We start from the raw sequence: 27379 nt of genomic DNA on the forward strand, positions 1-27379 counted from the left end.
TGTTAGCTGTGGGCTTATCATTATGACCTCATTATGTTGCAGTCTGTTCTCTCCATGCCCATTTTCTGGAGAGTTTTTAATTATACATGGACATTGAATTTTATAAAAAAATATTCTGCATGTATTGAGATGACCATGTGGTTTTTATTCTTTAGTTTGGTAAAGTGTATCACATTATTTGATATACAGATTTTGAAAAATCCTTGCATCCCTGGGATAAATCTCATGTGATCATAGCATATGACCCTTTTAATGTATTGTTGGATTTGGTTTGCTGGTATTTTGTTGAGGATTTTTGAATGTATGTTCATCATTGATATTGGCCTGTGATTTTCTTTTTTTGTGATATCTTTTTCTGATTTTGGTGGCCTCAAAGAATGAGTTTGAAATTGCTCCTTTCTCTGCAAATTTTTGCAAGAATTTCAGAAGGATAAGTGATAACTCTTCTTTAAATGTTTGGTAGAATTCATCTGTGAAGCCACATGGTCCGGGAGTTTTGTTCATTGGGAGTTTTTAATTCACTGATTCGATTTCAGTACTGGTAATTAGTCTGTTCATAATTTCTATTTTTTCTTTGTTCTGTCTTGGGAGATTTTTGTCTTTCTAAGAATTTGTCCATTTCTTATAGGGTGTCCATTTTATTGGCATGAAGTTGCTCGTAGTAGTCTCTTATGATCTTTTGTATTTCTTTGGTGTCAGTTATAACATCTCTGTCACTTTTGGTTTTATTGATTTAGACCTTCTCCCTTTTTTCTTGATGACTCTGGCTAAAGGTTTATCAATTTTGTTTATCTTTTCAAAGAAACAGCTTTTAGTTTTATTGAGCTTTTCTATTGTTTTTGTCTCTATTTAATTTGCTTCTGCTTTGATCATTGTGATTTCTTTCCTTCTGCTAACTTTGGGCTTTGTTTGTTCTTTCTTTAGTTGCTTTAGGTATAAGGTAGGGTTGTTTATTGATATTTTTCTTATTTCTTGAGGTTAATATTGTATTGCTATCAACTTCCTTCTTAGAATTGCTTTTGCTGTGTCCTGTAGGTTTTGGGTCATTATGTTTTCATTTTCATGTGTCTCTAGGTATTTTTTTTTAATTTCCTCTTTGATTTCAACTGATTTCATTCATTGGTTGTTTGGTCTCCATGTGTTTGTGATTTTTGCAGGTTTTTTTTTTTCTTGTAGTTGATTTCTAGTTTCATAGCATTCTGGTCAGAAAGGATGCTTGATATGATTTCAGTTTTCTTAAATGTACCAAGACTTGTTTTGTGGCCCAGCATGTGATCTATCCCTGAGAATGTTCCATGTGCATTAGAAAAGAATATGTATTCTGCTGCTCTCAGATGGAATGCTTTATAAATATCAATTAAATCCAGTTGGTTTAATGTGTCGTTTAAGGCCTGTGTTTGTTTATTGATTTTCTCTCTGGATGACCTGTCCATTGATGTATGTGGGGTATTAAAATTCCCTACTATTACTGTGTTACCATCAATTTCTCCTTTTATGTCTATTAATATTTGCCTGTATATCAAGGTGCTCCTATGTTGGGTACATGTATACTTATAATTGCTGTATCTTTTTCTTGGATTGATACCTTGACCATTACATAGTGTCCTTTGTCTCTTGTAATCATCTTTATTTTAAAGTCTATTTTATCTGATAGAAGTATCACTACTCCAGCTTTCTTTTGATTGTCATTTGTATGGAATAAATTTTTCCATCCCCCCACTTTCAGTCTCTATATATCTCTAGATGAAGTGATCTCATTCCAGATCACTAGGGAGGGGAAGAGCTCCCGACACAGTTGGGTATGGGGTCTGAGGTACCCCAAATTTTGCATTGGCCTGCTTGTGGGCAGGGCAAGGGTCCAGCTGGTTCCAGGATAGAGTCTGGCCTGTACTGTGGGGTCGTAGTCTTCTTGCTTCTATTTTCTGCCCCCTGGTGAGTGAGCTTGTCTAGAAGTTTGTGCAATTTTCCTGGCAAGAGGGGTGGTGCCTGCCCACTGGTGAGTTGGGTTGTGTCTAGGGAAATGTCTAGAGATAGCTGTGAGCATTTTAGGCATCCTGTCTTCTGTGAGGCTGTGTCCCTGCCCAGTTAGTTGTTTGGCCTGAAGCATCCTAGCACTGGAGCCTACTGCCTATTTGGTGAGGCCATATCTTGTCACTAATGAGCTAATATCACAGCTACCAAGAGTGTTCACCCTAATGAATGTTGCCCAATATACCTGGTGCCAGTGTCTGTGATCCCAGGGTGAACAACATCCACCCCCTGCCTCTCCAGGAGACTTCCCAATATCAGCAGGTAAGTCTGGCCCAGGTTCCTATCAAATTACCTCATTTGCCCTCTGTCCCAGTGCACATGAGATTTTGTGTGTGCTCTTTAAATGTAAAGTCTCCATTTTCCTTGGTCCTATGGGCTCCTGCAATTAAACTGCTGTAATGGCTTTCAAAGCCAAATGCTCTGGGGGCTCAACTTCCCAGTGCTAGACCCTTGGATTGGGGAGCTATTGTGGGGCTCAGAATTCTCTCTCCTATGGGAGAACTTCTGTAATATAATTATTTTCCAGTTTGTGTGTTGCTCACCGAGAGGGTATGGGATTTGATTATATCATGAATCCACTCCTCCTACCTGTCTCATAGTGGTTCCTTCCTTATGTCTTTAATTGTGCCAGAAAAGGTAGATTCCATCTTTCTTCATGATGGTCGTTCTGTAGGGAAGTGTGATTTTTGTGTGCTCATGAGAGGAGGTGAGCTCAGGATTTCTCTATTCTGCCATCTTGGCTGCTCTCTCAAAACTTTGTCCATTTTAAAGTGTGATAAGTCTTTTTTCATGCCGATACAGTTTTAAGAACTATAAGTTTTAGTGGTTACTGATCAAATTTAGCAAAATTTAATTTGTCACTATAAAATCTCAAGGGACACCTCAAATTCAAATCATGCTGTAGTCTTCTCTCTTGAAGCAAGGTAGAAGATAAGACTCCCTAAAATACGTTGTACCACCCAATTCATCCTCCTATGATTGGCATGGTGGTAACTCTTTGCTTAATGTTTTCTGTAGTGTGGTCTGTTTCACTAAATATTGGAGAGAATTTGACTCCAATTATAATAGAACCATTGGTCTATCCTCCTATTTAAGACCCTCACTATGAGGACTCTCTATTTCTGCTGTCCTTTCCCTTCTTAGGAATTGAGTGGCAGCACTTGGAGCTGGCCAGAAACAGGAGGAATGTGTCAGGAACATAAATTATGGCAGTCAAAGAAACTTACAGAGGCCAATCAAGGCAGGCAATGACACATAGAATCTGGATAGGGTTCAAGGATGTGAGTCAAGAAGGAAGTGGGTACTGTGACTGAGGCCAGAAAAAGATGTAGAGTGCACAAAGTGTGGGCAACAAAAGTCAGAAACTCATTTCTCAGACAACCCTTGGAGCTTCAAATGCTTAGCATGTTCACAGCAGCCCACACAGGTATTTCTATACCATCCTTAGGGCTTATAAATTACAGTTGGAGCCCCCTAGCCAGATAACTGAAGCAGGGGTTGGTGTCCACACCAGAACCTGACCAATAAGTGGGGCTCCCTACTGCCAGCTCAGCCAGCTCCTTTTTGCCTGGAGAGGGAAGGTTAGCGTGTGCATAGAGCAGCAATATCCACTGAATATCTGGGGTCCCAGAGCTGCCATTACAGCTGAGTGACAAAGGAGCCTTGGCTGCATTTCTTCAAGATGCTGGCCGTATAGTCTGTGAGAGGCTGGCACCCAGGGGGGCTAGGCTGTGGTGGTGTTTCCTGCTCTCCTCCCTGCCATCTGAATCCTGAAATGAAGTTGGAACACTGGCCAAAGGTGTGCAAGAAAGAATGGACATTTGACTTAGACATTTGGCCACTGGATGCATAGCTGGATGCTCGATCAGCTAATGTCTTGCCAGGGTGGGTGTAACTAAGCCAACAGGCAGAGAGCCTCTACCTGGCTAGAACAGAAACATCAGGGGTGTGAGTCACAGAGAGTCAGCAGCCCCTGAGATGAGAAACCAGTGAGCTCTAGAATCTGAGACAGCAAACAGAACACAAGACAACCAACTCTCCATGGACACCAAACAAGCACCAGAATGAAAGACACTTGGCCTTGTTTCTTGCCCCAGCCCCACCCCATTACCAACTTGAAGATACATGAAAGTTGTACTAGGAAGTACAAGGGCTGTTTCCCACCCCTTTCACTGCCTCAATCCCTCTGGAACCGTATATGGTTTATCAGTAAGGGTCTATGGACCAGCTCTCTTATCCCAACTCGGACCTGATGACCCCACCTCCCCTGTAGTCTTCTCATGAGTAGGCCTCAGGGGAGGGTGACCCCCTCCTTCATGTGTCCCAAAGCCTGGAACTGGAGAATTTTTCTTGCTCCCCATCACTGCTTCCCTTTTTTCTCCCACCTCTTTTCGAGTCACAGCTGCCTCTTTGTTGCTCTCATCTGCCTCCTCCTTAGTGAGGGCTCTAGTCGTTGGTTCATTATCTTTTTTCCTTTATTCTTCCTGTTATCATCCTTAGCAACTTCAGTAACTTCAAGGATGAGCCACCCAATCCCTTGGCCTCTCAGCTCTGCCCACTCCTCACCCCCACACTTCCAGTGGAGATCTGCTCCTCCATCCCACCTCACACACCCACCCCCATGGTCATATCCTTGACCTTCTCACCAATAAACGTATCACCTTGGAAGTCTCCACTCATTCACTGCTGCCTCCTTTTCTTGCCCACCTTTCCAACAATCCTTCAACCCCAGCAGCTTTCCAACCTACTGACCATCTCCTGCTTTCTCACTATTAGTGAGACTCATTTTCCTCCCCAGCCCACTTAGAATACATGTTTCATTCTTACAACTTTCTAAACATCCCATCTTCCTGCCCCTCGCTCTTCTCATTGTACTCATCTGGCTAGTTAAACCCAGCCATCTGCCACCTCGATGCCTGCTTAACTAGCTGAGCCATGCTGACTGGTCCCCCCTTTAAAGTCATGGTCACCAGTTGCAGGTAAATATTCATTCACTCTTCCCAGGCTTCCCAGAGGTGGTGGTTTTCCCACCCTCCAAAACATCTCACGCCTTCTTGGCTCTCCTCAAACCCCTACTTCCATTCTGCCCCTCTCAGCCCCCATACCCCACTGGTGACCTGGCCTCATATGTCCTTCAAATGCAGACTGGAACTCTGCCATCTCCACTCCGCCAGAGCTATCCACCTCCCTGTACCTATAGTCTTTCTCTCCTTTCTCTCCTGTCACCAAGGAAGAAGTGTCCTTTCCTCTTCTGAAGGCTAAACTTCTATTACAGGATCCCATGCCTCTGATTTTCTCTAAGATTCTGTCTGTCTCTTCTGCATCAGTGATGCCTCCCTCTCCACCAGGTCATTTCTATCAGCACATAAATATGCTCTGTATCTCCTGACACTTCTGGGAGGTACACACTCCAGAGTGATGGTTTGTCCCTGGTCACACAGGCCTCCCAGCTCTAGCCAAGGATGATATCAGCAGCTGTGCTGTCTCTTCCTATTTTTTTAAGCATTAGAAGAAGCTGCTGTTGATCTTTCGAAGCATCTAGTGTCTCTTTCCAGAGGTAACAATCCATTCTCTTTATTCCTGAGGTTCAGATCATTTTTGTCATAAGACATCTGTTCCTGGGGACTACAGAGAGGCTGATTTTGTCACAGACTTAGAAGTCTGGAGAATGGCAGAGATGAATGGGAGGAGTCTGCCAGGCCTGAGAGCTAGATTCTTGAGAAAAGATGTGAAATTAGTCAAACCAGGATTTGGAAGAGCTGAATCTTGCTGCAGTTCATCAGAGGCTGCACAGGACCTGGGCAGTAAGGAAACATCGCCATACTTCAGGCCAGGAAGCTATGGGTCTGAATTCCAGCTCCTGCCTTCCAAACTCAAAGATCTTGAGCAAGTGACATAATGTCTCTGGACCTCAGTGTCTTCATCTGGAAAGTGGAGAGAATGATAACTACCACAAAGCAGGAGGTCCTCTTGTGGCTCAGAGGGTTAAGAATCTGACATAGTGTCCCTGATGATGCGGGTTCGATCCCTGGCCTTGCTAAGTGGGTTAGGGATCCAGCATTGCCATGAGCTGCAGCTTAGACCCACAGCTGCAGCTCCGATTGGACCCCTAGCCTGGAAACTTACACATACCACACCTGTGGCCCTAAAAAAATAAATAAATAAAAACTGCTTCAAAGGGGACTCTGCAGTGACAATGGAATTAGATCCCACGTGCCAAGCTCTGGGCACCCAGCAAGCACTCAGCACAGGTTAGTTTTCTCTCTGCTTCCTTATCGGCCCAGCTGGATGACCCAGGCAGGTGTGGGTCTGAAGAGACTGGGCTGGCTGTCTGTCTATATGTTGAGACCTCAGAGAGTTAACTTTGTAAATTCCTCATCAGAGAGCTCCAACCTTGGCAGAAAGGCTGTTTCTCCCACCTTAACCCTTCCCACGGTCCCCTTGGAGCTTTACCAGGGAATGCCCTTCCAAAATTTCATGTTCAGCAGAGACCTAAATAGAGCCTCAGGGCAGTGCAGGCAAGAATGTAATAAACTATTGCTAAAGGCTGTCAGAAGTCACACAATCTGCATTGCTCTTCTTATAGGACGCAGAGATGACTTGTCTGCAATCACCCAGCTAGTTAGTCTCACAGCTAGGATGAGAGTCCAGGTCCCCTGAGCCCTGGCCAAGAGTTGTAACACCTTCAAAAGGCCCGCCAGCGAGACTTAGGAGACTCTAAGAGTGCAAATCCATTTCTTTTTACAACTAAGATCTTCCATAGACTAAGATCTATCATGACTGTGACAGTTGACACCGAGTGAATTTTATTTTATGTAGATTTCAAAAGGGAGGGAAAAAAATTCCACATAGATTAACTTAATGACCAAGTGGCTTTTCAGACTTTGTTTTTCCCTTGTTAGAGAAAATATTTGAGTTGCTTAGGCTTCTTTTTCATAAACCTCCATTTCTTTCTCTCTCTTTCTCAGTGGTGGTTTACACTTTCCACTCTGCAATATTCTTTCCATCTTTTGCATCATCTCACAATCTGTGAGATACATAGGCAGTTATTTACACATTTCTACAAGAAGTGTGAACGTCAGGTAGACCCAGGTTCAAACCCCAGCTCTTTCACTGGCCACCTGTGTCAACTTGGGGCAGGTTGCATAACCTCTCTTGAGCCTCACTTTCCTCAACTTTATTTATTTTTTTGTCTTTTGTTTTTTTTAGGGCCACACCCGTGGCATATGGAGTTCTCAGGCTAGGGGTCTAATCAGAGCTGTTGCTGCTGGCCTACGCCAGAGCCACAGCAATGCCAGATCCGAGCCTCATCTGTGATCTATACCACAGCTCATGGCAACACTGGATCCTTAACCCACAGAGCAAAGCCAGGGATTGAACCCGAAACCTTAGTTCCTAGTTGGATGTGTTTCTGCTGCGTCACAATGGGAACTCCTCACTTTCTTCAACTTTAAATGAGCATGACAGCATGACAGCACTACCTGCCTCAGCAGACTGTGGTGGGAGTTGTGTTGAATGCATTTCCCATATGTCCTCAGTGATGAGAATCCTCTGGGTACTTGTCAAAATACAGATTCCCGGGCCCCAATCCAGAGCTATGGAATGAGAATTCCCAGGGGTGATAGCTGGCAGTCTGACAAGCCCCCTGGATCCTTATCAGGGAGATTTAGGGGATACTAGGCTGATTTCCATAAAGCATTTATTGTGTGTCTGGCACTAAGCAGCTAATATTTATCAAGTACTTATATGGGTTCAGTCTTTGAAAGGGGGTTAATAATGACTACCAGATAGGATTATTATGAGAAACAAGCAAAATAATGTACGATGCCCAGCAAACAATAGGTTGTAAATATATGTTGTGTCCTCACTTCATTGTATTCGTCAGGACTCTTTCAGGCTGAAATGGAAACATTCAGAGGCTCACTCCAAGGGCTGTGCCTCCATCCTCCCAGCCTGGTACCCACAACAGGTTTCTCATTTTCCAAATTCCAGGGACCAAGCTTCAGTTAACCAGTTTGGACTCCAGGCTCTTCCTCGTACCAGTGACTGTGGTCTACGTTTGGAATATGCTGATTGGCCAGGACTGGGTCACGTGCTCACTCCAGGAACCAGAGAGGTGAGGGTGAGCCCCACCTGAACTTCAGGAATGGCAGTGGTCCATATCCGCACGAGCCCTTCCAGTGGTCCACTGCGGTGGTGTTGTCAGGCCAAGGGGAACTGATGCTTGGTGGGCAAATCCGCTGGAGTGCCCTGAATCAGCTCCCAAAGCACAGGGTCAGTAAGCAGACTACGGATGCCCCATCAGGTTTGAATCTTTGTCCAGTCTCTCCCCTTGTTGGCATATTCATGGCCTGACCTGAGGGCCTCAGTCGGGCCCATCCAGCCTGAGACCTGCCCTCATTTTTCCAACCATCTCCAGCCTTCTCCTTGGCCCCGCTGACCCCTGGGTTCAGCCGGCCACAGGGGCCTGTCCAAGGGCTGGTCCCAGCCCTCAGGGCAGCCATTGTCCAAAGCCACTTATTAGGGACCCACTGTGGGAATCCTTCCAACCAAGAACAATGAGTTTCTGAATCAGGATAAAAACAGCCTTTGCAAGTCAGCAAATGAGGCAAACTGAATGGCTCATCCTCCCTCCTCTCAGCTGCCTGGCTCTTTTAACTCAGTGGGTGAGAACAAGGTTTCTAGCATTGGAAAAGACATAGATTTCAGGCTTAACTGCCACTTGACTGGGCTGGTTGTCTTACCTTGTTGAGCATTGGTTTCATCTCAGAAATTGGTACAGGAATTGAGGAGGCAATGGACACAGCACATGACACAGAGTAGGAGCTCATGATCAAGAATCATCACATTACTCTCCAAGAAATGCACACCCTTTTTAGGGATGATCAGCTTCAGACACTACTGGGAAGCCAAACCCACTGCGAATATTTAAAAACATAGGTTGCACTCCAAAGCCACATAAAACAGAGAGGTGCCATGCCCTCACTACATCCTGTCCCCCCAAAGGCTCAGCTGTGTTCTGGAAGACACTGCACTGTGTATCTTCTGCTTCTCATGACAGCTGGCCTCCCTGCTACATGGTGCAGCCACAAGACAAGGCATGGGAGAAGCCCAGAAATGGGAGTGCTGGGTTCCAGCTGGCCTCTGCCTCTGTCTTGCAGGGTGACCCTGGGCACCTCCCTTACCCTCCCTCGGCTTTGGTTTCCTCTTTTGTCACATGAGAGGGTTGGGTGATGGCTGGATGATTGCTAAGAGCCCTCCATCTCAAGGGCTGGTCCTATGGCATTTGTCAGACCTGGTAGGGAAAGCTCAGTGACCAGGCATGATGGGTAGGGTAAGTAACTGCTTCGACACAGCTGGACACAGCTGACTCATAGGTGGCTGCAGCTTGGGGGAGGAGGTTGGAGGCACCCCAGTGTAAGGTGAGGGGGCTGGCGCTGGAACCCCTCACCTCTAGTTTAGTCCTGATGCTGCCCTTTTCTGGCTGCATGACCGTGGGCTAATCACTCTGAGACACCTGTATAACAAAAGCAATGGCACCTGCATAAGGTGGCTGTGGGTATTCAGATGGATAAGATGCTGCGTGTAAGCACAGTACCTGACACACAATAAGAGCTCAGCTAAGGTTAGCTCTTACTGCCTCTCCCCTGGCTGAACTTCCTCTTCCTCCTTGCCGTTCAGGATTAAGTTCAATGAAAGGGAAATAGCCCAAACAGACCTGGGTTTCACCCTGCCTCCAAGTGACTAGACCTCAGATTTCCTCATCAGTGAAGTGGCCATGGAGATACTGTATCTCAAGAGCTGATGTGAATGCTTGGTATGACTCTCAGGGTTTTCCTTAGTTCTATCAGCATTAACCCATCCATCATTATCCATTTTACTTTATAGCATTTATTTCCAAATCTGTGTGTGTCAACTAATCCTTAAAGCCCCCATGGAGGGGGGCAGGGCCAGAAAATCTGAAAACAGGCTTAAGTGTCTCTCGATTTCATGCCACTCACATGTTCCTTCATCAGCTCTGGGAGGCACAAAGCCCGTCTGCCTACTTCATCCTCATAGTCCTGATGCCTAGCCTAGCAACTGGCCTCTGGGAAGCCGCCTCCACTGGGAGCCAGAAGACGTCTGATTGCTCCAAAAGGCAGTAAGTGTTAGGGCACCACCCAGAGGGTGGGATGGGTCAGCCTCTCCTGAGAAGCACCTCATTTTGCTGGAATTGCACAGGCTGAGAATGAATATATTGTCTGTGTATAAATTACAACAGTATGTTGGTATAACCCTTCTGGAAAACACGGAATCTTGCAATGTGAGCCTTACAAATGTCAACTTTTGGTGCAATGACTCTTCTAGGCATTTGTTAAGAAATCCATAAAAGGTATAACAGAATGTCTACTTTAGTGGTAAGTTGGAAATAACCTACACATCTTACCATTTGGTTAGAATTAAGCAAATCGGAAGAGTTAATGGACTACTAATAGCCATTTCAGGTACATGCTTTTGAAGACTCTTCAGAGGCAGAGAGAAATTATCATAATTAAGTAAAAAAGGAAAAGTTTGATTTGTACATTCCAGAGGTTTTCAAGCATATAATTTTTTCATAGTCTCAACAACAGAAAAATGGAAGATATTCAAAATAAGGGTTAGGGTTAGGCCTTTTTGGTGAGTTTTTTTTTTTAATAACTCTTTTTATACTTTTAAATAACTCTCTTTATCTCTTTGTATCACCTCCCCCCACCCACTCCACTTACCCCCCAAAAAGAATCTTTTCATAAAAATAGCGCACCACCAGGTCTTGCATTGAGACCCAAAGTGGCCGAACTTAGTGTCAGGTTACAGATCCTGTAGAGAAACCTATTTTATCAGGTAACCTTCATGATCCTTACCCCCCCCCCCCCGCGCCCCCATCAGCTAGCGGGTTATCTCGAAGGCATCTTAGAGAAATCAATGGCCTGTGGGACTCAAAGAAGCCATGCCCAAAAAAATTGTATAAAAAGATTTATTGAAATTTATCAATGACAAACAGACATAAAACTCAAAGTTTGGCTCTTCTGAGGGGGAGGAAAACTGGTGCAGATGTCTTTTATACAGATGAAACACGGGCTAGGGAAATCGCACGTCACTTCAAAAGCAATCCAGAAGAGGGACAGGAAAGCAAACCTGTACATTCACTAGGAATTTGCAGTCATTTCAGGTTTCCACTAGGTAAGAAAATACAATTTTGCGTTAGTTTTTCCGTGCTCAGGTGTATGAAAAAAAAAAGAAAAAAACAAAAACAGAACCCAGCTGACATGCAGCAGCGTCTCCTGTGCTTAGGTTTGTAAAAATGGTCTAAGCACAGGAGGACACGTACAAGAATTCTCTTGTCATTTTGTAAAACAAAGCGTTCTACTATTTTACAGAACAAGATATAGGACAGCTTTTTAAAAAATATCAGAGGTTGAAGTTTGAGGGTTTGCTTCTTCTCATTTGATTCTAATTACCAAATCCATTTTACTCCTAACTCAGAAGCCTGCTGTCCTCAGCTCTCTGGCTCATCAACTCAAGAGTGACATCAGGGTCTTCTTCGGAGAGCGAAGCCCACCACCATCTGCAAAGAGGGAAAGGGGATGGGAGACGGGAAGGGTCCCCCGACCGGTGCCAAAATACGCCTTCAGGTTGCTATTTACAAACCAGGGCGCTGACTGCTTCTAGCAAGTCCAAGAAATTCAGAAATCATGGGAACCAGAACAAGAGGTAAGATGCGGCTGGTGCTCAGCCCCTCCTGGGCTTTGAGAAACCAAACTGAGGCCAGCCATGGCCTTCCAACTCAAGAGACTCAGAAATACCAAGAAAGGTAAGAGATCTCCAACCATCCTCTCTGAGGGCACAGAACAAACGCTCACTTGTGGGTACTCAGCTATCGCATTTACAGGGACAAAACCAGACACAAAGAAAAAGTAGGGGAAAAAAAATAAAGAGTGGCAGTAAAAATAGTATTTTATTCCACCCCCTCCCACCCTCCCTCCCCCCACAACCCCCAGTACACGTTTCCCCTCTCGTTCCCACAGCAACGTTACAATCAGAAAAAAATAAGTTTCAGGGGGCAGGATTTGGGGGGGTACGGGTAAAAACAGTCAAATCACAATAGGAATTTTTCAAAATAGGTTATTCCACTTAGTCATCATCTTCTCCCTCGTCTTCAGGTTCTCGTTTTCGCTTCTGACCCCTTTCTTCTTCTGGAAAAGTAAGGAGAAAAGGCATTTGGATTAAACATAGATCTTGCCCCTGGTTCAACCCACCCGCTGGGAAAGCAGGGGACCATATATCTGGGATGCTCTCTCTCCCTAGCAAACCGAGATGGGGGCTCTGCAAAGCAAGGGAAGCCCCATTCTGCCCACTGCCATTTCTTCAGGACCCATGCAATCTCCTATCAACGGAAGGGGCCAGCCTCTACCAGCAGAGAGTAAAAAGGCTGCCATACCACCAGGCTCCTCTTCATCTTCTTCATCGTCTACTTCCCCATCGTTATAACCTTCCTCATCCTCCTAGGAGAGAAGATGGACACTGAATATTAAGAATGCCCCGGTCTCAGGACATGCCGAGGGAAGCCACTCTCCCTGACACTGAGTCCAAAAAGCTGAGGGCTGCCCCCAGCCTCTCAGAGCCCCTAGGACCTGCTCAACGCAGGTGACTCCACAGTGCAGAGGTTCTTTTGCATTGAGGACTCCCTTTAGGAATCTGCAGAAAGCCTTGAATTCTTTCCTAGAAAATACCCACATCTCACACAGTATCTGCAAATGATGTCAGGGGCTGGTGGATTCTACCTCCAAGGTTAAGAATTTCTGACCTGGGCATCACTATAACTCAGGTGCTCTCCAGTGTGAGCTCCTGGAGCACAAGCTCCATGTGAAGTAGGCTGTCTTGTCCTCAGGCTTTAGTCTGGTTTTGGCTTCAGAGGAAGACCCCAGTTTTAAAAATCCAGCTTCTGTGGGTGAATCCAGCCTCATCCTACCCAGCCCCTCACCATCTTGCAAACTTGGATCACTTGGAGGGGAGGAAAAATTCAACCCCCTCCCCCATTATTCCCAGCTCCTTGGGATTCACGAAGGGGTGTGAATTCACCTAACACAGGACCATGCTTTGTGCTGCTTCTTAAGGTCCAGGCTAGTTGAAACTCTGCATGTTGAATGCTGTTCCTAAAGCATCAGGCAGCTCATTGTTTAAAAAGAACTTGGCAATAGACTTCTTTTTGTCAAGGGAAATATCCTTTTATAATGTCACCAAATAGTTCCTTAACCAGTCTGTTTGCTAAGACTGTGTGTGTATAGCTCTCCTTTACTGGAAAAGCTGGACATCTGCAGATGGCCAATGAGATTACCAAAAAAAAAAAACAACCTAACCCCAAAACAAAATGCTGGCAGCTCTTGTGACAGGAAGAGCAAGATGAAGAATCCATTAGTCAATACAACTTATTGCCCTGTCTTAGGGGGGCCTGTTTTGCTAAGTCTTTATTTTTAAAATACACTATGTTCTTCAGAGGTGAGCCTAGCACCCACACCTGGGGAGCAGAGACACCTAGCAGTGGAAGGCGGCAGGAGCCAAGTCTATCTTAGCAGCTTTCCCACTGACTTCTGATCTGCCTCTCCCCAGTCTGTGTGGGGCTGGCTGAGAGGTCCTGCCTGAGCAGATCTGTGTGGGAGACAGGTGTCTCCCTCCTTGATGGAGGCAGACAAGAAGCAGGGGGAGAAGGCAGGTACCTTGTCCACGCTGGCATTTAAACCCCTCTCAGTCTAACTTTTGCAAATAGCAAGAGTTGATTTAGAAATCTGAAAAGTCAGGGAAAATGACTCTACTACAGAGTCCAAGACTCTCATCCAACACATCCAAACACAAAACCCAGCACAGAGAGCCAGGACCTCAGAGAAGGATGTAAAAGTCTCAAATAGTGTAAGTGCTCAAAGACTCCCTTATCAGACCCTGTCCTTAAGCATTTTACTTACAAATTAGTTTATCCTCTTTACAGTCCAGTGAGCTGATCCCTATTACAAGCTAGCTGTAAAAAGACGCCTATTGTACAAATGAAGAAACAGGCCCAGAAGGTCAAGGAACTTGTCCAAGGACACACAGGTAGCGAGTCATAGGGCTGGGATCCACCCCTCACAGACACATCACAGACCTTGTTAAAAAAAAATGCCAGCTAGTGTATTAGGATAATGGCCCTCTACCCACTGTGTGCACAGAACCCTAATCACACTCGGGTGTGGGATCCAGCAGTATCTGATCCTATTACCCATCAGTTTAAGGCAGTCTTGGCTTTTCCGTAGCACACTCTAGGTGCTCAGTGAATATCTAAATTAACTTAAAATGCAAAAAGCTGGAAAATGCAGACATGGATTCTGCAAGAACTAATTTTCACATGGAAATGAGGGCCAGGCTCGCCCTGGCAGATGAATCCCCTCCTTACCTGCCCCTGGAATCCCCGCCCTCCTCTTTTTCCAAGGCTGGCTACAAGCCTTCTCTCCCCCACGCCACCCAGTCACAAGCCCTGAAATGGACTCAAATCCCAATTAGGGCTCCTGGCTGCCCAGGCTGATAACTGGGGTATCTGGTGGGACTGACTTCCCTGGCAAAGCAGGGAAGGGGGGACTCTGGGAGATGGTCCCCCGGCCCAGACTCTTACCTCTTCCTCTCCACTCACATCCTCCTCTTCACCTTCCTCCTCCTCCTCCTCATCCTCCTCGTCTTCCACTACCTGAGCATCTTCATCATACTCTTCCTCTGTGCAATGGAAATGGGGACAAGAATGAACCGGTGGTGAGCTGGCCCCTCCCACACAGCACAGGCCCCAGGCTGATGGGGCTGGCATGGGAGGTGGTCTTCGTGAGAGGCCCATGACTCTCCCCCAGCCTGGATGCATGAATGTGATTGAAGGCATCCTAAAGTGATGCCAAAGGCAAACCCTTCTCTCAAGTTTTATGAAGACAAAAGGTCCCTCATCGAAGCTGAGACAGCAAAGACAATGCCAGACCAGAGAGCCTAGTTACAGGGCTTGAGAAAAAGGAGAAGTCAGTACATTCAAAGAGCATCTAGCCAAGCTCCCTGCTCTAAAGATGAGAAGAGTCCCAGAGGGGAGAAGCGACTTGTTCAAGGTCACACATGCAATTAGCTACAGAGCTGGGCCTAGAATCAGAAGATAGAACAAACTAAGGCAAACAGGGTGTCTGAATACTTTGCCAAATACTCTCACCTAACAAGGGAAAACAAACTCATGTCTGAATTATTCGGGCAATGTCTCAGTCTTCAACTTTACTCTGGCTGAAAGACCTACAGGGTGGCCTCACTGAGCTGGTGGTGTGGGATGGGAATAGGAGGTGCTCCTTCCTCTTGTTCCTGACTGCTCGCTGCACTGCCTGGAAGCCCAACAAGCTGCCTGCAGCCTCCACCGCTTCCCAGGCCCCCAGCGCTCCTGAGTTCAACCCCCACCCCCCAAGTCCTGTCCTGTGGGCAGCAGCCACCAGAGGGCCCCACAACCTCTCCAGCCATGACCTGGTCTCCACTGGACCCTGGATGGGAAAGGGGACCCTCAGGCCACACGCCACCTTCCTCCTCCTGTTCATCCCCTCCCTGGAAGAATATCTGAGTCCTGTGTCACACTATAGAGAGATGCTATAGGATCTCATTGCTGACTTTGGAAAAGGGGAAAAAAACAGAAGGGAGGACTCAGATGGTTTTTAAGGAGTTACTGTGTGGTTGGAGAATCTTTGGGATGTTTCTCTGGGACTTAGGTCTTGTTATTTTAGGGCAGTGGATCAATGAGACAGGGGACAGTAATATACAAAGCAGACAGCCCACTTCCCTCCACAGCTCTGGAATAGAGAGGTCAACAGCCAACAAGCCCTCAGGGGCCCAGCCCACCCCCTCCAGAGCCTGGCCTGGCCTCTCCCTGGAGCTACCCACCATCCTCATCCTCCTCGTCGTCGTCCAGGCCCTCCACGTAGCCCTCAGCGTCTGAGTCAGAGGCCTCCTTGTCGTCCCGGTCGTAGCCATCGAGATACGTGAGCTGTGGAAGGAGCTTGAACACGTTTTCTCGGTAGTCATTCAGGTTGGTCACCTCGCAATTGAAAAGGTCTAAGCTCTTGAGGTTTTCTAACTTTTTCTGCAAGCAAATAGAGTGGACAGTGGCAGGGGGATCAGTTGGGGGTGACACGAGAGGTGTGCAGAGCTTCCCGCCCGCAGGTGACAAGCAAACTCTGGCTTTGCTCAGCCATGTCACCCCTGGTTGGGGGGGGCCCTCATGTTCCTTATCTGGAAGATGGGGGGTTGGACTTAAGGATCTGCAAGACCTCATTCTTTTGTTTGGCAATGACAGCTTTTGCCGTAACAGTGGCGGGCTTGAAATAAACCGAGCTCTCTTGGTGCCAAAAGCTTTGCTGCCTGCTCCTGTGACTAAGGTGCCAGAGGGGAACTGAGAAGGGCACAGGAACATAACTAACTCCTTCTGTGAATAAAAGTAATAACGGCAATTAATATACCACTTTATTAACTCAATTTATCCTTATAGCCCCAATAAGGCAGAAATAATTATCAGTTCATGTTATAGATGAGGAAGAAGAGGGCAGAGAATTGGGATTGGATCAGGCAGCCCAACCTCAGACCTATGCTTTTACTCTTCCAACACCGACTTTCAAAAAGGACAAGAGGAAATGAAGTCTTCAGATTTTGTCAGTAGTTCTTAACATGATTTGCTTTGTGCAAAGCTTTTTACCGATTAGTTTCAGCCCATACTACACCTGTTTGGTGGCTGGAATCTGAGGCCTAGGAAGTGAAAGGGTCACACAGCTAACAAGGAACAGCTGCATCTTGATTCCCCTCAAGACACAGGTACCCTGCCCCAGGCCAAGTCCCTGTTCCAACAGGGCCAGGCCTGACTGGTGATTAAAGTTACTGTCTCTCATGGTCAGTGTCAGGAACTAGGTTGCTCTCTTGAGAGTCTGTGACTGAGACCTGGTCAAGGGCAGGTAAAGTCTCAGTTTGGAAGAGAAATGTCTGCTTCCGGTTCTGCCATGCTGGCCCATGAACCTGAACCCTGAGCTTCTGTGGAGGGCAAGGAATGCTTTTTGCACAAGAACCCTGAGAGATGCCCCAACTGCCACCCTATCTACCCAGAAAAGAAAAACATGGCCAACTTGGCCAAATATCCTCATGGCCTTTCCCTGATTCTAAGGTGCATGGCTTATGAACAAATTCCTATTTACAATAAGTGTTAATGTAATGCAGTAGTACTTCTATATTTCAAAAAAGCTATCATTAACCAATGACACACCTTACAGTTGATTTCCTTGAACTCAAAAGAATACATTCACTCAGACCAGGATAATGGAGAAATTGCTATTCTGACCATGACCTACCCCTTTCTGGCTAGTGAATCATAAAGTTTAGGGTATGCTCAGCTGTATGTGAATGAGCAAAAGAAGAAACCGCCCAGGGCTCTGAGGCCCTGGTCACCATCACACTCAGGACTGATGACCCGGAGCCACTCTGCTCTGTGCCCACAGAGGAAAGCCTGCATGGGACTCCCATACCACACAGCTCTCTGCCATCCCAGGGGGCCTGTGTCAGGACCACCTGCCACAATCTAGAGGCAGCAGCCTCTGGCTAGTGACCCATGGAGAAAACAGGTCGCCACCTCCAGGGTAAGCTTAATTCCTGGATGGTTCCCCCCTCCCCAGTGAAGGGCACAAGCCGTGCTCTAAGCCTGAAGAAATGACAGCTCGGGTTTCCAAGGCTGGGCAGAAATGCTTAAGAGGAAAAGTGCTGGACTGGAAGCCGAGACCTGGGACTTAAGGCTTCCTTCACCCTGATGCCTGTTCTGACCGTTTGACCTTGGTCAAGCTCTTTAACGTCTCTAGGCCTCAGCTTCTTCATGGACAAGGCAGAAGTAGGAGCTCCAACTCCATCTCACAGCATATAATGACAGTCAAATAAAGTGAGATAAGCCATCCCCTCCCACCTGCCAGCATGTTATACAAATCAAAGGCAGCATTCCCCAACATCAATCCCTCCCACCCCAGTACAGAGGAGAGAACCCCAGTGACTCACCAGTGGCTCTACTGTGCTGAGGTCTTTAATTTTGTTGCCACTTAAATTTAGATGTGTGAGGTTCGGACACTTTTCTGCCAATACTTCCAGGCCCCCTGAGATTCTGTTATCACTTAGTTCAAGCTAAACGGGGCAGGGAGAGAAAAAGCAAAAAGAGCTCTTACAACAATGAAGGCCCTGGGCTCAAGGGCCTGGCTCCCGCACACAGGCTCGGGGAACTGGCAGGCCTCCCGGGCATAGCCCCTCCTGCACTCTATTTACCTTCTTAAGTTTGTTTAACTTTGGTAAGTTTGCGACTGAGGTGAGGCCTACATTGATTGTACTCAAGAACTCCAGTTCTTCAAATTCATCTGTGAGGCCTTCAATCTTGCCTTCATTTGACCGACAATTGTCCAGGACGAGCTCTTTCACCTGGAAAGACAAGGCCGGCATGAATGGGGTGAGGAATGGGGCCCAAGACTGGGGAGGGGACAGGAGGCAGACCAGAAGGCACCTCTAGAGCATGGCAGAGCCAGAGCCCACCCCAGGCTTTCTGCCTGTAGCAACACTGTGGGGAGGGGGGTCCCTGGTGTGAGCAAAGCTGCAAACCAGGAGGTCCCCCCATTTCCCTGCCAGGAGCCTGACTGGACTGGAGAAAGCAAACTCGATAAACCCAACTGCTGTCGGCAAGACCCAACTGCCACATTCTTCCAAATTCCATTGAACAATAAAACCCCCAGCTCCCCACCATGCCAGACATCACGTTGTTAGGCAACCTCTGGGCCCTGCCATTCTGTCAGAGCCTCTCATCTCAGTGCCCCACGTGGCCTTGGGCTGGCCATGTTCCTGAAGCCAGGGACCTACTTCTTCCCATCCTCAGTCCCCACTGCCCTTTCACCTGTGTGTCTGTGACCTTCTGCAGTCAGATGGGTCCCGAGACCCACCCGCATTCTTGCTCTTACCTGCCCCTGCCATCAGGCATTCATCACCTTGTCACTGTACTGGCCTGCCCCAGAGCAAGGGCAGTGGACCAGGGACCCTCTCCGACTCACTGTTCTTTAGACCAGCACTGCCCAGTAGAACTTCCTGTCCAAGGGAGGAGTGACTAGCCACATGCAGTCACTGAGGTGAGACTGAGGAGCTAAGTTTTACACTGTATTTATTTAATGTAAGTGTAAAGAGACACATATAAGCTACCATATGGAATAATATCCCAGCACTAGACTTTCTCTGCAGGGTCCTAAGAGTAGAGGTGGAAGGAGAATGAACGTCCACAAACCCGGGATGGCCCCGCAGAGAAATGCTCAGGTTGGCAAAGTCCAAAAGTTGGTCTTTGGAGGCACATCTGTGGCCACGCCTGCCATGCCCCCACTCCCACCCCCACCACCACCCTGGAGGTGATTTTGCCCTGTTAAGAGTTCTTAGATTCCCCTCTCTTCTCATCTTACCTACAATCTGGGCCCTACATCCTTTATTTCGAATGAGGTAGAAAAAACTGATAAAGAGCTACTGTCTCATTTGCTGTTAAAAGGCAGACCTGGCTGAAGGCATGTCCTGGCTCCAGCACAGGTGGTGTGGAGATGGCTGAGGAAGAGTCATCAGGTCTCAGGCCTGAAATGACCCAGGGGAATCAGCAAGGGAGGCCAGGGTGCCCGCTTCTCCAGGTGGATGCCCAGAGTTTTCCACTCCTGTTCCAAGCTGATCAGGGGCTGCTCCCTGGGCTTCCAGGGCCTGCAGGGACCTTAAAGGTGATTCCTCCTGGTGGCACCTGGTGCTCGACACAGTATCCCCACCTGCCTGCTCCTTGCAGCCTCTAGGAAACATGTACTGATGCCCACATACCCACCGGTTTGCATTTCTCACCCCTGGTCACATGGCACAGGCCTGTCCTTCTCAATAGCATTGTCATTCCTGCCCCTCATAGCCTTTTCGCCTCACAGCTAAGTAGACAGGCCTATTCTAACCAGTCCCTGTCTGGGGCTGCTCCCTGCCTCTGAGCAGGCTGGTCTGACCAGCTTCTTCCTGAAGGGCTCAGGAAGACTGTCTGCCAAGATGCCCTCCTCCTTGGGCATCACGGGACCATGGGCCAACTTGGGGAACAGAATCCACAGCAGGCCTGCCATGCCCTCCTCAGTCTACCCTTACCAGTGACCAGACCAGGGAACACCAGGGCGCATCTGGCCACAGTGCCCCACAGCTGCCCTGCTTTCTTCCCTGGTGGAGGGGTAACCCGCTCAGCCTGGGACAGCAGCAATCTGCCGGGAAGCTAGCAAGCTCTTGACCTAGGCACTGGTGCCAGGGCCACCTTCCCCTTGGATCTGGAATGGGGTAGTTATGTCCTTTCCCACCCTTTCAGTCCCCAGGAGAGGCCAGATGTCCAGGTCAGGCCACCTTCTCAAGGTCACTGGCAAGAGTGCCTGGGAATAAATCCTGCGAGGCCTTTGCCCTAGGGCAGGAAATCAGTGTAGAGCCAGGAAGCCAGGCCTTAGGAGAGCAGAGCAAGTGGAGAGAGATCAACTGTACTAAGGAGGGGGAGCCACCCCCTCTGTGCGCAGTCACTGCTGGAGTCACGCGCCCTAGGCGTCTTCAGTCACTCCTTTCCTTGGAAGGCCCTGGGAATTCTTTAAGCTTCATAAAAGAAAAATATGAGAAGGGTTTCCAGTCCACCCTCAAAGATTTCAGACATGTGGTTTTTCCAGACAGGTCAAGAGCTTCTCTATGGCCATCAGCCAAGGAGAAGGCCTCAGGAACAAGGAAAGGTGGTGCTGCGGAGTCAAGGGAATTCCTCCCGGATGTCGGCCTCTTTCCTGAAGAGGCATGCTGCTGCCTGAGAATCCTATAGACAGACACAGGTTCCAGTCCCAGCTCCCAGCACCAAGCCCAAAGTGGTGGCCACTCCCCTCGGGGACAACATGCAAGCCACCACTACTAATGTTTATAGTAACAGCTACCATAGGATCTTTCCTGGGCCCTCAGCAGGCACCCTCTTCACAGGCACTATCTCATCCAATCCTCACAATTGCTCCATGGGGTATTATGGGGTGTTCTCCCATTTTATAGCCACATCAGGCTCAGTGTTCCTAAAGTCCCAGGAATGGGCATAGGAGGGTGTGTTCAGACTCCCGGCGGCAGTCAGTGTTGCAGGATAAGGAGGGGTTCCTCATTGTTTCCAGACCCCCCCCAATTCAATCCAACAAGCTGCCCTGACTGCACCTACACACCCTTCAGCCCCTCTTCTAACTGTTCCACTAGCCAAGTGGGGGCCACTCCCAGCCATCCCCACCCTGGTTACACTTCCTCAGTAACCAAAGCACAAAACCAGCTCAGCCCAAGCTCTGATGACGCTGCTGAGAGGGAGGGCAGTTCTGGAGAGGGGCCAGGGGGCCTGAGACCCTGCCTGCTCCTCCCCAAGGAGCAAGAGGCCACCTCTCGTCACTTGGGAGGGAAAGCCTTTGGTGTCTGAAAAGTTGGGTGGCTGTCCCAGGTCTGCGGGGCCTCCAGGACAACCACGCTTTCTGCACTTCCTTCCTGGCAGGGTTTTGGCGCAGTTTGGGAAGAGATCAAGGAGGGGAGAGATGGGCTGAGGCTTACACCCCGACGTTGCTGATATCACCAGAAAGCCCACACCACATCGGAGGAAACCCACTGCTGCTTTTTGGGGTGATGTGTCACATTGGAGATGGCAGGTAAGCAGCCTGTGAAGCGTCTGTAATGGATCAAATAGAAAAAAAAAACAAAAAAAAAACTCCAGTGCAACAGCTGACCTGTGGAAGTCTGCTGTCCACCCCCTGCTCCACCTGCCTCCACACAGGGCCATGCTCTCTTACAGCTCCCAAGCCAGGCTCATGTGTTTCAAAACATCCAACCACCCCAATCTTCCTTAAATTGACTCTGAAACCCTGCTGCAATTCCAACCCACCTCCTCCCCTCTCAGCTCGGTGCTGCCGCCCCAAACTCTTCCATGTGAAGAGAACATCCCTTTTACATCCAGGGTGTGTTCTGCTTAAAAAAGAAAAAAAAGAAAAAAAGAAAAGTAAGGCCCATTCCCCGCTGCCAAACCCTGGGTGTGAGCTAAGTGCAAAGTTAAAATTAAACTGAAAATTTGTACTTTGGGTTTTAGACTCTCTCCCAATTCCACTGGCCGTTTAAAAATATCCAAACGCGGTTACTCTCTCTCTAGTCCGACAACTGGAGTTCTTCTGCCTCTGTCGGGAGCTTTTCAAACACCTCAGCAACAAACCTACACAGGACCCTATGCTTCATTCCTCAAGTGTGGACACCTGAGAGGTGCCTGCATCTTCGTACTAAGCCCCCAAGAGATGTCAGTGGGGAGGCGCTGAAGGTTCCCAAGAGATCAGACTGCCTGGCTCTGGCATTTCCTGAAAAACATGTCCCCAAAGCAAGGACGCAGCAGCCATTTCTCATCAAGGGGAGCTGAACTGTCCGTGATAAACATCAACACACTATCCTCTAAGGAACAACCCGTCGCTTGTTTCAAAACTGGGAAATCTTGTCTTTACTGATCTCTCAAATTTGACCATTCCTCTCTGCTGCCGGCACTGCAGTCTTGGTCATGGTCATCTAAGACACCCTAGGTCTGCCTCTGCTTCCAAATGGGGTCTCCATGACAGAGGGAACAGGCCTTGACCTGGAGGCCAAGGCCTGGCTGGCTGAATGACCCTGACTCTCTCCCCGAGGTCTCAGGATCTGCCTCACAGAAAGGGGACGATGGTATCTGTGTAACCTATAAAGTGCAAACTCTGGCCTAGAAAACATTCTTGGCTTCCTGTTGCCTCCAGGGGGAAAAAAAATCATCAAGGTCCCAAACGGACCTAAGGAGGTCTTTCACTCTTGACCACCGCCCTCATGTCCACCAATCTCTTCACACCCCACCTCTCACCCCTGCCTTTAGCTCTAGTTAAGCCCCCTCCCCAGAAAGCCTTCTGCAGCCAGCTCTGCGCATCCCAGGGCACCAAGGGCAGCTGCTGGATGAATCATTTAATCATGTATTAAGCATCCGATCCTCCTAGAGGTCAGGGACTGTCCTTCTCTGTAATCAGCCTAGCGGGGAGTGGACACCCAGCAACTCCTTAACAAATGTCCTCTTTATTGTGCCAGCCACAACACTAGGTGCCCAGCATACAGAGGGAGACAAACCACCAGTGAAACTTTCAGTGCAACTGGTCCAAAACAGGTTGAACAAGCCCTCCCTTTTACAAACAAAAACAACTACTACTTCTGGTGTGTTCTGTGTTCCTGAGACAAGCATAATCCCATAAGGAGGCAGGTCAGCAGTGCGTCCTCCTCTTGACCTGACCCAGTGCTCTCTGCACACAGGTCTTGTGTGTGAGAAACCCCTCTCTTCACACAGTGAGCTCCTGTGACACTGTCCATCTGAGCAGCTGAGGGGAGACACAGAGGTGACGGTGAGCCACAGTTGGGGTCCTTGCCAGCAAGAGGGGTGGTGGCAGGCAAGAAAGAGACAGACAGCTGGTAAACAACTACAGTCCAGTGTGCCAGGTAGCAGGCCCAAGGCTGGGGTGGGTGGGTGTGCTTCACATGCCTCTACCCGGGGAGGACGGGCACGTTCCGGGAAGATAGGAGGGCCCCAAAAAGACCAAGAAAAGGGGTGCCTTATAGCAAAGCCAGGATTGGCCAGGTAACTTGCAGGGCCCAGTGCAAAATGCAAATGTGAGACCACCTGCTCAAGGACGATAAAGAATTCCAAGACAGGGACAGTAGCATGTTAAACCCAAGAGCAGGGAGGGACCCTCTAGGTGTGGGCCTGTGTGACTGCACAAGTCACATGCCCGTGACGCTAGCCCTGATTTAAATGGACAGCATGGGCTTAAAGCAGAGCCCTCGGAAGGCCAGCACCAGAGAGAAGGAAACTGAAGAGAAGACTGCTTTTTATTTTTCCAGCACTTGCTGAGGCAAGGTGGAGAGGTGGACAGAAGGCAGGCTCTGGAGTCAGACAGACCTGGCTCAAGCCCAAATTCCCCACTGCAAGCTCATCTCACCTCTGAAGCTTCCGCTTCCTCCAATGACCATAGTGCCCATCACCTGGGGTTGGATTAAATGAAAAGGTGCACTTAGAGCACCCCCACCTTGGAAAAAGCCACCTGCCTTCTCAATGCACAGCCACCTTCACTGCTGCGTCTACAGTCAAGGCACAAGAATGGGAACCAAGGCAGGCCCACAGCTCTGAGTCACCTCCGCCGTCTGCAGAGCTTCTTCATGGAATGAAGGCCTCTCCACATTCTGGAGAGTGAAGACAGTGTGCCCAGAATGCACCCTGCTGGACTTTACACCCACACCTCCTTTTGTGTAGTTTTTTCCACTAAACTTGAGGCTTGATCTTTTCTTTCACTGAACAAGAATGCAGTAAATATTTGTAACTTTGGTTTCAACCTTGTCAGTCCCCGACCAATTTAGTTTTCAGGTCCCAGCTTCGCAAAAGAAGACAACTTAAATCAGATTGACCCCGTGTTTTTTCAGTGCTCATGGGTTTTAAATAGGTCAGTTTTTAAATGGGCCATCCCCTGTTGCAGATCCCATTTCTAGCTTGAAGGCCAAACTGTCTGAGACACCAATGCAGGGGGAGATGGGCTTCCTCCCAGGTGTTCGATAGGAGGGATAGATGCTTGTGGTTTTGTAGTTTTAACCATACAATCTCTAGTTTTGCTTAGGAGTCAGTGTGGCAAAACTGAAAAATCCTGTCAGGTTCCATAGGGGACAAGTCTGGGAGAAAATCTGGACATTATGAAAGCTAGAAAGGCCTTCGGGATCATCTAGGTCAGTGGCTCTCTGACCACAGCCCACAGTCAAAAAAATAAATACATTTACACCTTGGCTCAGTAAGCACATTTTTGCATGTAAACAGGCATACACACTGAAACAAAACTTAGCCCTGTTACAATTACTTTTTTCTATTACATTAAAAAAGATGATTTTTTAACAAGTGTGACCCACAGTGTGCAAATTGCTGGTCTAGTTCAGCTCTCTTTTGCTGGAGGAAGAAACAAGGTCCAAAGTTGGCCTAGAGCCCAGGAACCCCGAGATAGGTGATTCTCTGCTACACCACACTGCACAGCACCACACCACTGCTCTAATCAGAAATCACAGTCCCCGGTGGAGGACCACAGAATCAACCACATAGCTTTTTCGTTTCTGCTAACAGGAGGTTATTCTGCAACCTCAGTGGAGCTAAGACTCAGGTCTCCATACCTATTAGAGATCTTTTGAAATCTTAACTACGGGGCAGGGTCCCACCTTACTTTAACTCTGCTCCCCCAAAAAAATCTCCAAGAAAAAAGCATCTGGATCTCTGGATTTTGTTTGTTTCCCACAATAGAGCTATGAAGGCACGGGTGGGAGCACATGGCCGCGGGAAGTCGGTGACGCCATCCTTATTATTTTAGGGAACCGTGGAGGGCAGGCCGAGGCTCGCTGCAGCGGTAATTAAGCTGTCGGCAGGGCCCGGGTAATAGGCTAAGCGCCGGCTGGGGGAGGGCCCGTATTAACATAAACCCTGTGACTGGCTCCCTCGCTGCCTGGAACCGACTTCCTACCTCCTCCCCCAAGCTTGAGGAGGACTTGGTTTCTGCCTCACCAAGACAGAGGAGCTGGTTCCACTGCAGATGCTTCATCTGGCCAGAACAGACTCAGTAACTCAAGAACTGGTGCAATTGCTGTCGGACCTGGGCTTTGGGCTTGTCAGATGGGCCTGTTTAGCCAGTGAGCCTGGCAGAACTTGGGCCCCTCCCTCATGTCATGCCTTTGCTCTCCTCCCCTCAAACCTCGTTCCTCTCTTCCAGCCAGTCTAGATTCTATTCTACTTCAGACACTTGGCAGTTCCACCTCCAGGAAGCCTTCCCTGATTGCCCAGCTCCTGCCCTAGCCCTGCCTGATTTAAGAGCAGGTAAAAGATTCCCAGAGCAGGAGAGAATAGACCCAGAAGGCTGTCTGGGGGAAAGGAAGTGAGGAGGAGTGCAATGGGGACAGGGAGAGATGAGGGTTCTGGAACTGGTGCATGAATGACATGATCAAGTGAAGCAGGCTGCTTCTAAGTGGCTGTCCTGTGCTACCTTCAGCAGGTAATGGAAGGCGTGAAGAAGCAGGAGGTGGAAGCAGAGTCCAGTGAAGGCACAGTTACCAGCAGGTGGTGTCTGAACGGTGGCCGGGGAAAGGGGGACAAGAAACATGGAGGTGTGGTGCAAAGGATGCTCATCAGGCAGTCTAATGACCTGGACTCTGGGCCCCACTTTGCCACTGACTTGCAGTGTGCCCTGGGGGAAGTAACATCCACTCTCTGGGCTTCTGCAGTCCCCTAATCCACACACTAAACAATGGAGCACAGACACGAGATCCCTTTTAGTTCCAAAATTCAGTGGGCCCATCCACTTTTAGTCCCGTCCCACATCCAAACTCAGTTATGTTCCTCAACAGGAGGTGGGGGACTTCAGGGGCCAGAGGAGCCCAGGAGTCATGGTTGAAGGATGCTAGAAAGGAAATCTAGGACGCTGGGCAATTATCCCGGATAATTACCGAAATGCGAAAGTCAATCATGTAGTCTCTTAAAACACACCAGGATCATAAAAACAGCCCCCTGTGCTCAAGGTGCTGGTTTCAAATATGGGCATCTGGCCTTGCCCCATGTGATGCCTATCACCCTACAGGACAGCAGGGAGTAGGCATGTGGACTCATGGGGTCCTAATGACTGCTCTATGATCCTGTGGTTCATAAAAAAACCCACACCACCCACGATGATCTAGGAGCCACCGCAGTGGCCCCACACAACAGAAGAGCCCCAAGGAGCTTGATGAGGAAGGCCCAGAGAGCGGAAAGGATACATCCTGGGCCACCTTCCTAAAACACTGCTTCGATCACATCACATCATGTCTAGTCGCTCTCTGTCCAAAGGCCTTTAAAGGGCATGGGGATCAGGCGCCAAATCCAGAGGAGGACTCCCAGCCCCCTGACCATCGATGCCCCCTGACTAAATCCCCATGTCTCTTTTCAAGTCTGTTCCTACACCACCCCTTTGCCCGTGACTGGTAGCACACACTTCACACCACCTGGCATTTCCTCCCTGTGTTAATCATTTATGAAGTGCTTCCCCAGTCCTCACTTCCTTGAACCCAAAGCCAAGTGGAATTCCACTCCTCCCATCCCTCCCCAGGGAACACACCCTGTCCCCCCACCAGGACCCCCAGAGAGCTGCTGCTCGGCCACAAGACACCTGTCAGTCTTTCCTCACAGTCTCTCCTCCAGACACGGCCTTGGTAAGGTCTG

General features: G+C 48.4%; 1 protein-coding gene across 3 annotated transcripts in view; it reads right to left on the bottom strand.

Annotated features, from left to right (window-relative positions):
- Positions 1-11009: 11009 nt before the first annotated feature.
- The window catches only part of ANP32A (acidic nuclear phosphoprotein 32 family member A), a 37161-nt gene continuing 20791 nt past the window's right edge, over positions 11010-27379 (bottom strand). For 2 of the 3 annotated variants that reach the window (XM_047767169.1, XM_047767170.1), the window contains exons 2-7: positions 18367-18516; positions 18106-18228; positions 15964-16162; positions 14687-14784; positions 12488-12551; positions 11010-12242 (exon numbers count right to left, since the gene is read on the bottom strand). In XM_047767169.1, coding sequence (XP_047623125.1) covers positions 12181-12242; positions 12488-12551; positions 14687-14784; positions 15964-16162; positions 18106-18228; positions 18367-18516 — 696 coding nt within the window. In that variant the 3' untranslated portion in view covers positions 11010-12180. The remainder of the gene's footprint in view (positions 12243-12487; positions 12552-14686; positions 14785-15963; positions 16163-18105; positions 18229-18366; positions 18517-27379) is intronic. The other variant, XR_007133153.1, reaches the window with a different exon arrangement.

Source organism: Phacochoerus africanus, chromosome 2, assembly GCF_016906955.1.
Source record: "Phacochoerus africanus isolate WHEZ1 chromosome 2, ROS_Pafr_v1, whole genome shotgun sequence".
Lineage (NCBI taxonomy): Eukaryota > Metazoa > Chordata > Mammalia > Artiodactyla > Suidae > Phacochoerus > Phacochoerus africanus.